We start from the raw sequence: 13,159 nt of genomic DNA on the forward strand, positions 1-13,159 counted from the left end.
TAGGTCTACTAGTGTCTTTATAAACAATAAAAGCCTTGCTGGGAATACCCCATGAAGAGATGGACTAGATAAAAACCTGTCGGTTCAGTCAGATTTCTACTACCTACTGTAAGTGACCACAATATAAGATAAAATTCATGTCTCATTTTACTGTGGAAGAAATGTACTGCTTATTTGTATAGGCTTACATGCATTTTAAATGTTACAGTTTTTCGTGACAGTGGTCCTTTAAATTGGTTGTAATGTTACTTTATAATAGTGGCCACTGACTATACAATTTGCCGAACGTTCGTTTACCAACGATTCTTCATATCAACACTAAAGGACAAAACTCTCCTAACCAATCCGATCAGATTCATTTTATCAGTCCAAAAATTGGAATGATTTCATTAATCCGATTGGTTTGGTTATGAGATTTTTGTCCATTAGGGCCTGTACACACTGCTGCGCTTGCGCTGCGCTTGCGCTACGCTTTCCAAATCGCATGCGCTTTTTAATCGCAAGGTCTTTTGAAAAATAATGAAAATCGTGAAGACCTGTATACACTGGCGCGATGCGCTTTTTCTATTCTCAAAGGCTTGCGATTTAAAAATCGCATGCGATTTAAAAAAAGCGCAGAAGGGTGTACAGGTCCTTCGTTGTACCAAACGATAATTTCCGTGTGGTACAGCTAATGGGGGAAGGGGGGCGGCAGAGAACGTCAGAGATTAACTGGCTAAGAGGCAGAGCTACTGCGCACAGCTCTGCCTCTAGCAGGTATTTCAGGGGGATAAATAACTCGTTCTGCCGCAGGGATGCTGCAAATCAGCTTGCATCTTGAAAGTAATACTAGCAATGCCCAAGTGTTCTAAAATGACAATGTACAAATAATGTCTAAGTAGCCATGTAAACATTTTCCTACTATTCCTGTTAAATATCAGATAAAACGTGTTAATTCATTGTGTGTAGATTTTAGCTACATTTGAAATGTCTCGTTTGCAGAGGTGAATCTTTGCAGTCCGACATGCTAAGAACAGTGTAATATTGAAGCAGATTATTTGAAAACAGGTATCAGGTTTCACACATTACAGTGTTACAAATGTTTATGTTGCACATAAGATACATTTCCCCTGCTCTCTGTGAGAGAAAGCTCTGCCTGTCTCTGACTGAGCTCTCTGCACACACAGGATTAACAGATATACTGTGAGGGAATTTCCCCCCTTCCCTCATTGCTGAGTCTGTCTTCAGAATTTCAGCAGAGTGCCCTAAGAAAAATATGAAAGGAATTAGATAACAGTAATCAAATCGATACGCAGTGAAATGTATACACCAGTACTTAGAAGCACTTCCCAAACGATAGTGTCCCTTTAATGCTGAAGATGACAGATTAATAAAAAGAAAAAAAAAAAAAAAACACTGAAGACTCTCTAAACTTTTGCATGCTGCTGCACTAAAAGTTTATGTGTTTTTTCTACATTTGTTTGCAATGGGACCGGATTCGAGTTTTGCAGTCTTCCTGGTTTTCTTTATATATCTATAATACCATTATAACATCCCTTAATGCATTCGCTTGTTACAGAAATCTGTGCTTTTGTTTTTTGTTTTGCTTTTCAGACCTCTGCATTCTCATGTAACCCAAATATTAAAAGGTTTTTATATTGATTGTATATTTCTGTAGCTACCAAATTATACAATAAAGCTTTTTAGTAAACCAGTAAACTATGGGTATCCTATGAAAACAGCACAAAATGACTGGTACTGCCGGACAGCCAGTAATAACAGCATACCCAGAGAGCTCATGGCCACCCAGAACTGTTAGAAAAGTCTATGGGGCTCAAAGAGAAAGAGAAAATAAGTCAATGCTTACTATAAATTGGCCTCCTAAAAAAAAAAAAGTTTTGGGGAATAATTCAGCTTTATGTGAGCAATAAAGATCTCCCATGATGCATCACTGTTCAGCAGTTTTCTGCATTACCAAATGTGGCAAAGCTTGGTGAATTAAAGCCATTATCTTTGAAAAACTGTTCTATTTCTGATTCTCTCTCTGTTGAAGGCCACATCAGATAATAAAGGCATGACCAAAGGGCATCGTCTGGCTGCTCGTCTAACGGGACTGTCCCAGCCACTGATCTGGGTATATATCTGGCTGGCAGAGCACAGATGGGTCTGAGGTTCCTGAAGAGCTGAAGGGGGTTTCCTAATCATGATCTAATAGGAAATACCCAAACTGGAAACAATGCCTTCCTGTACACAGCTTTCCTTCCTCTCCAGATTCAGATCACGTGACCTGTAACATCTGCTATGGGCAGTCTAACTATAGCACACAAGTGTAGCCCACCACATGAGACCGCTCCATTCAGTACAGCTAGCTGCACTAGCCATTTACTTTAAGCGACTTAAAGGGAATGCCACTTTAAGGAAATGTCTGAGGTAGTTTTAATCACGTATGCCGCGTGGACGTGAGCTTCACGTCCGCATCAGCAGCTGCTACAGCCGCAGTGACACTCTAATCACGTCCCTGCAGTTTGGGTGAGTTTGCATGCGATCGTGTTGGTGGTAATGGGGACGGAAATCCCCTGTGCCAATCCGTACATGTCCGCCGAGAATAAACACTGTTTTTTTTCAAAAACAGTGTTTATTCTTAAATAGAGCCCGCCGTGATTTCCGCCGCCCGATCATTAGATTAAAATTGAGAGGCTCCCTATGCTACATGATTTCTGTCATTTGGCACTGTATTGGCCTGAGGAAGCGGGCTCAGACCCGCGAAACGCGTTGCCTGTGCTCAAATAAAAATCTTTTGTACGTTTACAGAGATTTCGTCATTGAGGTAAGATACCTCATTTTTCTTTTTCGTTTTTAAACTGGTTTTAAAAGCTTTTATTCAAATCAGGGCGCCTCTTTCCCTTATTGTGCGATCATTAGATTTATGAATGGGAACGCATTCATTAATCTTCCCGCAGCCCACCCGTGATGCAGGCTTCTATTGAAGCCTGCGTCACTTCCATAGTAACAATGTAGCAACACATTGTTTCCTATGTAGCGTACTTGTAGGCTACAGAGGATTTTGCTCAGCGGGGACACCTTGTGGCCAAACAGTAAAATTACATCTACCGACTTAAAGGAATAAAAAAAAAAAAATGTATGTCAAGAGGGCAATATTATAAATGTGCTATGGGCTAAAAATTGGTGAAGGATGTAAAACTGAAAAAGTGTACCTTAACTTCCAAATAAAATATTTGCCACCATACATTATACCAGGGATATAATTTTAACGTTACAATAACCTGGGCAAATAAAATGTGTGGATTTTAATTATGGTAGCATGTGGTATTTTAAAACTATAATGGTCGAAAACTGAGAAATAATCTTTTTCTTAATTATTCCCGTTAAAATGCATTTAGCATAAAATAATTCTTAGCAGAATGTACCACCCAAAGAAAGCCAAATTGGTGGCGGAAAAAACAAGGTATAGATCACTACTTATCACAAAGAAATGATCAAGTTATTGGGGAATGAAAGGTAGGAGCACTGAAATGGGAAAATTCCTCTTGTCCATAAAGGTGAAAAATACCCGCGGGATGAAATAGTTAAGATAAAAAAAAATAATAATAATCATCTACCTGCACGGTACACTCCAGATGGCATCAGCGTGACCATGTACGGCTCTCACACAGGCACAGTAGATGCTGACTTGGTGAGGTCGGCATCTGCACCAGAGGGGACCCCCGGGCCATCGCCTGGGAGTAGAGCTGCAGCGAAGACACACGACGGCTGACAGGGACTGGAGGAAGCCCTTGGTAAGTAGATTTTTTTTTAAACTACCTCAGACATTCCCTTTACGTCAAAAATAAAAAGGAGTTCAACTTACCAGGTGCTTCTTGCAGCCCCCAGGAGTCATCCTATGGCCATGACGCCTGTCCAAGTCCCTCAGGCAAGCAGCAATGAACCCCGCAAAGCTGGCTGGCCACGCATCTCCTCACCGCGCTCGGGAGTGTTCTGCGCTTACGCAGTATGCGAAAATTGCTACAGTGCAAGCGCAGTGTGCTCCCACCCATGGGAGCGCAGCCAAGTTGCAGGCGGCCTGAGGCCACGCATGCGTGGTAGCTACTGACTAGTTTTGTGGAGGTCACCGCTGCTGGTTGGAAGGACTAGGATAGACATCTTGGGCACATGATGAGTCCTGAGGGCTGCAAGAAGCCCCAAGTAAGTTGATTTTTAATTTTGACTTAAACTGTACCAGAGCCAAAGCTCGGGTACACAAAACCAGATGGAGCTGCGCTGTCCCGATGTGGAGGGGGGTCCGCACTCTGCAATTGGGAGCTGCTCACAAGGCAGGGAAGCCTCAATAGGATCCTGCGGCTTCACTCTCTTCAGGGTAAGTTGTTGTTTTGAACCTGAGCCGAAGCACTTCAAAAAGTTATGGAACTATACAATTTAATAGAAGAAAAAAAAAAAATAGTTACCTGCTTATTCAAGTATCCTTTACTCTCAGAGTCTGCCAGATCCCAAATCTGTAGGAGGATAGAGAGGAGAGGACTAGAGGTCATTTCCGGTGAGCACTACACACACATCCACAGGAAAGCACTAACACAGTAAAGAATGACTCAGACTTCCCTGTAAATCAGCAGAAATTGTGCTGAATCGCCAGAATGTAAATAACACACATGGGACATATAGAAAAAAAAAATCAAATGCTTACACAAGCCAGCAACTAAGTGGCAGTGTGCCCAAATGATCAAAACAAAAATAAAACCACCTAAATCAAGTTGTTCCACAGCTTAAAGGATACCCGAGGTGACATATGACATGATGAGATAGACATGTGTATGTACAGTGCCTAGCACACTAATCGATGCTGCGTTGCATTTTTTCTTTCTCTGCCTAAAAAGGGTTAAACATCAGGAATGTAAGTGACAGTTTCTGTCTGGGACAGACTACAGTGTAACCCTCAATGATTAGGACTTAAAACCATAAAACTTTTTCTGGCAGAAAATGGCTTCTGATAGCAGGAAAGAGATAAAAATGTTCAATAGTTCATAGATTGTAGCTCTGGCATACTTCAATAAATGTGTCTTTGAGCAGAAACAATGAAACCAATGAAACTATAAGAAACCAATGAAACTATAAAAACTTAAAAAGTAGATTTAAATCCTACCTAATAAGAGACAAGTGTCCCTGTGTACACTGTCTCTGTGTCCCTGGGTCCGTGCCTTTTGTTACTGCCCATGTGTGCAGCATGGACGTTGGGACAGGCGGAGGGGGCCAGTCAGCTGGGCGGTTGTGTGTGCGTGCACGTGAGGACAGTGCGCGTGCACATGCGGCGGTATTGCACTAGAGCCTGTTTTTACTCGGACTAAGGTGGCTAGTATAAAATACAATGGTGGGATACCTAAAAAAGTCATTTCTAGGAGGAGGAGGATAGATGCAATAGTTTATCTCATCAGTTTATTTTGTCCTGAAACTGTTCAATGTGCCAGATTTACACTTACCTAGGACTTCCTCCGGGCCATGTGGTTGGTAGGATCCCTCCCCGGCCCCTCCGTTGTGGCATGGTAGCCTGCAGGATCTTCTCCAGTCATGGTGTTTCTGTGCATGTTGCGGCCGGTGCATCAGTATTACTGTGCATGTTGCGGCCAGTGCATCAGTATTACTGTGCATGTTGCGGCCAGTGCATCAGTATTACTGTGCATGTTGCGGCCAGTGCATCAGTATCACTGTGCAGACGCAGAACACTCTCGCGGGAGTGCGACATTGCGCACATGTGCAGTACACCACGACTGGCTCTCAAATGAAAAAAAGATATAGGAGGCAACCACAGGGCAACAGAGCAGCCGGGGAGGATGCCAAGGCAGCCCATGGACCACATGAGACTGGAGGAAGCCCCCGGCAAGTGTCAGTACAGCAGTATCTACATCTCAGGTTTCCATTAAAGTGTACGTGTAGCGCAATAATGTGCCCCAAATAGGGTTAGTGTGGTTTTGTGTCACTTGCCTTGCCCAGCACCAAGTCAGGTAGACCAGACTTCTTCAGGAACACAGCAGCATGTCCAGCCAACACTCTGCCAGAGCCGGACGACTCCAACTGGGAATGACACCAAAGAGGACAGTTACTTGACAAAGCATACATCTTAAACATCCAATCCAACAGCCATCATTTACTTAAAGTGCACTGGAGATAGGGAAGGGAGGGGTGTGTCTGGAGAGACAACAATAGGATTTGCTTATCTGGGGCTTCTTCCAGCCCCCGTAGTATGTCAGATCCCTGGGTCCACTCATTTAAAAAGGAGATACTATAACCAAGAATTGAACTTCATCCCAATCAGTAGCGGATACCCCCTTTCCCATGAGAAATCTCTTCCTTTTCACAAACGGATCAGAGGGCGCTGTATGGCTGATATTGTGGTGAAACCCCTCCCAAAGTGTGTGTCAGCACCCCACAGGACTGAGATCACACTGTGGGAGCCTTGCTGCATTGTGGGAAATAACAGCTGTTTCCAACTGCCAAAAATGCAAGCATCATCTCCTTCCAGTGACATCACCTGCCAGAAGTAAAAATGTCTCCATGTGATAAATGTCAGAATGTAAATCAGGGAGAGGAAAGATTTACAATGGGCAAACACTGACTAAATTATTTATACATAATTATTGTAAAAAATAAGCACTTTTTTTATTACATTATTTTCACTGGAGTTCCTCTTTAAAGTCCGTAACTGGCTGAGTTGCAAGCCTATGTGAACTGCGCATGAGGAGGCAGCTCCTGTTGCGGAAAAGCGATCAAGGAGGTATGTGGCCTGGACAGTGCATGCACAGTTCGCAGACTAATTTGGCTGACAGCAACTTAAAGGGGAACTGAATAGAGGGGTATATGGAGGCTGCCATGTTTATTTCCTTTTAAGCAATACCAGTTGCCTGGCAGCCCTGCTGATCCTCTGCCTCTAATACTAATACTATTAGCCATAGCCCCTGAACAAGCATGCAGCAGATCAGGTGTTTCAGACTTTAAAGTCAGATCTGACAAGACTAGCTGCATGCTTGTTTCTGGTGTTATTCAGATACTACTGCAGAGAAATAGACCAGCAGGGCTGCCAGGCAACTGGTATTCATTAAAAGGAAATAAATATGGCAGCCTCCGTATACCTCTTACTTCAGTTCCCCTTTAACAGAATGGACTGGAAGAAGTACGAGAAACCAGACAAATTATGGGGGTTCTTGGAAAAAGCCCAAGGTAAGAAAGTCATCTTGTTCCCCGCAGCCCCCTTTCCTTTCCATTACTTTAAAGAGATGTGTGGTGAAAAGCATTAAAGATAACCTGTAGAGATGTTCAGGGAGATGCCAATAATATTGTTCCACATATAAATTAAGTGCAAATTGTAAGCCGGTTGAAACTGGGCCAATCAAATATAACTCCAGACACTGCAATTTGCCTGACTCCAAGTGAATACTATCTGCATTAAATTTACATGCAAGCTGGAATTATTATCTACTAACAAGTCACAAATGGAAAGCTGCCTTTAGTTTTGAGCAGAAAAAACTAGTTTAAAGAGGAACTCCAGTGAAAATAATGTAATCAAAAAGTCCTTTATTTTTACAATAATTATGTATAAATGATTTAGTCAGTGTTTGCCCACTGTAAAAGCTTTTAAATCCCTGATTTACATTCTGACATTTATTACATGGTGACATTTTACTGTTGGCAGGTGATGTAGCTGCTGCATGCTTTTTTGGCAGTTGGAAACAGCTGTAAACAGCTATTTCCCACAATGCAACAAGGTTCACAAACAGGAGACTGCCAAAGAGTACATACTTTTCTTGTTTCTTGTGGGAGGGGTTTCACCACAATATCAGCAATACAGCGCCCGCTGATGGTCTGTTTGTGAAAAGGAATAGATTTCTCATGTAAAAGTGAGTATCAGTTACAGATCGGGATAAAGTTCAATTCTTGGTCAGAGTTTCTCTTTAAGTGTAGTGCTTCTGATTCACCCGTTGCTGATCACCACGGTCACAAACTAAAGCCTTTATTCATATTCTAACATTGAGATCCCAAGCTGCCGGGAAGAAGTGAGGACTCGAGCTGTAGAAGGAGAGGTAGCTACTCTACCTGAAATTAAGACACCCTCCCGAAAGCAAGCCCTAGCAGCAGTAAGGGGTAAAAAGTATGGGAATGGGTGTGTCATTACTGCAGCCCAGAAACACAAGTTCCCTTACTTCTCCATAGGCTGAAGTTCAGGTACACAGCGGCATAGTGCCTCTTTCCCAGAAGAGGTTGCAGGGGGATATCAGAGGACACCAGGAGGACATAGGACAAGGAATAGAGGATGACACAGATACAGAGGGGGACAGCAGGAGGAAACTAAAAGGTACAAGAGGGACACGTGAGCACAAGTGGTGGATCCAGCAGAGGAAGAGGCAGCACAGTGGGGAAGGCAGGAGGGGACACAGCACAGGAACTTGTGTGTTCATAGAAATATAAGACATTCCCTGAAAATAAACCCTAGCACATCTTTTGGTGCAAAAATTAATATAAGACACTGTCCTATTTTCAGGGAAACACGGTACGCTCCTCGTCAAACTTCCAATGCACAGATGCAAGCATGGGGGCTAGGGAAGCATATTGAGGGGCCTTCTGCCTACTTGTCACTGTATTAGTGGCCCATTTTTAAGGCCAAAAGTGGGGGAGTGGGCGTATCCAACTATATAAAAGTGTGTGTGTGTGTGTGTGTGGGGGGGGGGGGGAACTTACCAGTCAAGCTAGCAGGTAAATATACATACATATTTAGTTAATTTGCTGGATTTTGGTACTAAACCTGATTTAAAAAAAAAAAAAAAAAAACAGATCGGATACTACAGGGCTTTCAGGTTATGTTCAGACATCACTTCAGACATCAGTTCATATCCCAGCCAACCCAAGGCCAACTTATACTTAAGAAAACTGATCAAATAACAATGTTTAAAAAGACTTTGAACTGAAGTCCAAGGCTCATGTAAACCAACACAAAAACTATAGAAATGATGGTTACTGAATTCCCATCACCATGTCATCCCTGGAGCCATGGGAACTACCCCAACTCCGTGGCAACTATAAATGCACACAGTGACCACTCATTGTCATAGCAACACTAACCTGCTGGAAGTATTTCTCGTACACCGCATTGTTACTCGGGATCTGAAAGAGAAAACAATGTTACTGAGTTATGTGATCTTTTACACGGCTTCCTGGAAGGAGTAAGTAAATAAAAAAAAAACAAAAAAAAAAAACACTATTCCGGTAATTCAGGACAAAATACACTTATATACTATAAGAAGCATTTGAAGCATTTGAAATAAATAAAAAGCTAACTGGTCATGGCATTGTGACCAATCAATGGTTTTGGGGGCGACTGCTGCAATCGTTCTAACTGCTGCAGGAGCCAAACTAAAGTCTGGACATTGCTGTTATTTGGTTTCCGCTCAAACAGAACCAAATAGCCAATATTCTAAACAAATCTGACTTCACCTTTTCTGTGTACTGCAACACTAGATATTGAATATTCTCAATTAGAAGTCTAGAAATTCTTCACTAAAAAGTATACAGTGTCGCAAGCAAGATTGAGTAATGTGTGTACTAGTAGCGACATTCCAATTGGCAGCAATATACCCAGTGGTAAGTGACACGTTTCTTGATAAAGAAAATGCAAAAAAAAAAGAAAACCAAAAAATAAAAAACACAAACACCGGTCTGGTCCTGGCCACCACGATTAACAAGAAGAGGGGCAGTGGGGGTGGGGGGGAAATACTGTAGGGGGGGATTGAATCATTGCTGCACTTGAGGGCCTGGAGCAGTTACTGGCCGCAAATAAGGGACAGGAGGAGATAATGGCTGCAATACTGTACGCAGTGCAGTAATCAACCCCTCCTGGTCCCCAAGTGCAGACATTAACTTTGCTGGGTAGACTTATACTTGAGTCAGAACAAAATTCCAGCTTAAGAGGGTTGAATATTGGAGTCGACTTACACATAAGGTTGACTTATATTCGAGGATATACAGTATACCATCACCACAAAAATACAGAAGACCACAACTAGCAGCTAAACAACAAAAAAGATAGCGCACCAAATTAGCAACTAACCATGCCAGTCCTGCACAGAAAAACTACTATACTTGAAAATGAAATGTTGACTTAGTCTAAATATTATCAGGAAATGCAGACAGTTTCTATTTCAGAGCGTGATAAGCTGTGTACACAGATGATTTGCAAACACTTGTGTCGCCTGTCACATGGGCTAGGAGGAGTTGCGCAAGTACTGCAGTACTCATTTTTCTGTCCTAGGTTTGTTTTAGGCAATTCCTGGAGCCAAATGTTTACAGGAAACGCAGCCAAATTTTGCATCCAAATAAACAGAGCAGTGTAGAAATGTGGAAAACACACACAACAGCGCAAGTGTCAGGCGCAGAATTATCTACACAGTTTCCACGCCACACTTCCTGAGAGGGAAAAAAGCTGCCACTAATAAGAAGGGAACTTAAGAGCAGAAAAAGAAACATATTCATGTTCACTCAACCTGGGAGAAAGAGCGATAACAATATATTCTTAAACTGAACCCGAGGCATATGGAGGCTGTCATATTTATTTCCTTTGAAACAATACCAGTTGCCTGGCAGCCCTGCTGATCTATTTGGCTGCAGTAGTATCAATCACACCAGAAACAAGCATGCAGCTGTCAGATCTGACAATAATGTCAGAAACACCTGATGTGCTGCATGCTTGTTCAGGGTCTGTGGGTAAAAGTGTTACGCTACGTCTACACCTAGCGGTCCGGCGGCGATTTGGCTTATCAATTGAGCCGCTGATGCGACTTGATTGATAAGATCCGGCAGGTCGGATCTCGCCACCGCCGATTCCCTGCTCGTTCCCCACGAGGGGACAATGGCAGGGAATCGAGCGAAAGATAAGCGATGAGGGCGGATCAAATCCGACGGGCAAGCGGGTACGCACGGGGATGCGGAAGAGGCGATCCGGCAGCTAATCGAGTCGCCGGATCGCTCCGTCTAGATGAGGCATTAGAGGCAGAGGATCAGCAGGACTGCCAGACAACTGATATTGCCTAAAAGGAAATAAACATGTCAAGCCTCCATATGTCTTGCCTCGGGTTCAGCAACATGAGGAAACAGGAATTTATAGAGCATTTTAATCTGGGAGAAATGTACATCTTTCATGTAAGTGTTCACAAGTTTTCTACATTTTACAATTTTCCATGATTGTGGTCCTCTAAAGGATACCCGAGGTGACATGTGAGATAGACATGTGTATGTACCGTGCCAAGCACACAAATTACTATGCTGTGTTCCTTTTTCTTTTCTTTCTCTGCCTGAAAGAGTTAAATATCAGGTATGTAAGTGGCTGACTCAGTCCTGACTCAGACAGGAAGTGACTACAGTGTGACCCTCACTGATAAGAAATTACAACTATAAGGGCTGGATCACATTGGTCGCTTTACCGCGATTGGGCAATCCAAATTTTGCGATTTGCGCTTGTGATTCCCGTTCAATAGCAGGGCTGTGGAGTCGGAGTCGAGGAGTCGGAGTAGGGCCAATTTTGGGCACCCGGAGTTGGAGTCGTGGCTTAAGAAACTGAGGAGTCGGAAGATTTTTTTTACCGACTCCACAGCCCTGTTCAATAGAATGAGAATCTAAGCGCAATTGCCCCCGAAACACTGCATGCAGCGCGTTTGTGATTAATCGAAATCGCAACCGCTGCAGTGTGAATATATCTATACTGTAGAGTCTACAGTATATGATCTATACATTAGGAATGAATGTATTCATACGCTCTAATGCTCTATACATTAGGAGCAGCGCTTAGCTGATCGCCAGGGATCAGCAAAGTGCTGAAGAATTGCCCCAGTGTGAACCAGCCCTACAACACTTTTCTAGCAGAAAATGGCTTTTGACAGGAAAGAGATAAAAAGGGTCAATAGTTCATACATTTTAGCTCTGGCATACTTCAATGAATGAGTCATTGAGCAAAAACAATAAAAACTTAAAAAGATTTAAATATAAAATAAAACTGGAATACCTTAAAAAGTCATTTTTAGAAGGAGGATTGATACAATTGTTTATTTCATTTGTTTATTTCCACCTCGGGAGGGAACCTGACGCAAGTAAAATTATTTAAAATAAGCACACGACGTAGCTGCAAATATATATTACATACTAACCTCATTGTGAGTTCCTCTCAGTTACAACTGAATGTGCAAGGTAATGTCCATGTTTCCCTATGGCTCAAGTGGGTGATATTACAGTTTAACAGTGTGCTGACCAGGAAGCTGGGTAACGGCCATTTTTAAAATGAAGGACAGAAAAATCTCCCGCAGGAGAGGAGAAAGATTGAGGAGTAGACTATACAGGAGGTATGTATGACCTGTGTATGGTTATGTTGACTTTATTTTCAGTTCAGGTTCTCTTTAAAGGAGAACTGTAGTCCGAGGTATATGGAGGCTGCCATATTTGTGTCCATTTAAGCAATACCAGTTGCCTGGCTATCCAGCTAATCCTCTGCCTCTAATACTTTCAGCCACAGGCCCTGAACAAGCATACAGCAGATCAGGCTTTTGAAAATTTTTGACAGATATGACAAGATTAGCCGCATGCTTGTTCCTGGTGTGATTCAGACACTTCTTTAGCCAAATAGACCAACAGAGCTGCCAGGCAACTGGTATTGCTTAAAAGGAAATAAATATGGCAGTCTCCACATACCTCTCACTTCAATTGTCCTTTAAAGGTATACTGTAGGGGGGTTCGGGGGGAAAAAAAAGTTGAACTTACCCGGGCTTCTAATGGTCCCCCGCAGACATCCTGTGCCCGCAAAGCCACTCACCGATACTCCGGCCCCGCCTCCGGTTCACTTCTACAATTTACGACTTTAAAGTCTGAAAACCACTGCGCCTGAGTTGCCGTGTCCTCACTCCCGCTGAGGTCACCAGGAGCATACTGTGCAGGCCAAGTATGGTCTGCTAAATATTAACAGCAATAACCATAAATTTACAAACGCGCAATCCCAAAAACGTCAGGTGCAGGCACTGGTATCCTTAACCAAAGAAAAAAAACAAAGCAACCAAACCAGTTTTTAGCCGCACACTGCCACAAGTAATTGAAAATACAAGGACTGCAAAATTTTAATTTCAACAGTAGAAAATCTTTATTG

General features: G+C 42.7%; 1 protein-coding gene across 2 annotated transcripts in view; it reads right to left on the reverse strand.

Annotated features, from left to right (window-relative positions):
* Window positions 1-13,159, reverse strand: part of EPS15 (epidermal growth factor receptor pathway substrate 15) — a 176,766-nt gene that overhangs the window by 122,697 nt on the left and 40,910 nt on the right. For both annotated transcript variants that reach the window (XM_068239066.1, XM_068239065.1), the window contains exons 2-4: window positions 9,100-9,141; window positions 5,971-6,060; window positions 4,443-4,490 (exon numbers count right to left, since the gene is read on the reverse strand). In XM_068239066.1, the coding sequence (XP_068095167.1) occupies window positions 4,443-4,490; window positions 5,971-6,060; window positions 9,100-9,141 (180 nt within the window). The remainder of the gene's footprint in view (window positions 1-4,442; window positions 4,491-5,970; window positions 6,061-9,099; window positions 9,142-13,159) is intronic.

Source organism: Hyperolius riggenbachi, chromosome 6, assembly GCF_040937935.1.
Source record: "Hyperolius riggenbachi isolate aHypRig1 chromosome 6, aHypRig1.pri, whole genome shotgun sequence".
Taxonomy (NCBI): Eukaryota; Metazoa; Chordata; class Amphibia; order Anura; family Hyperoliidae; genus Hyperolius; species Hyperolius riggenbachi.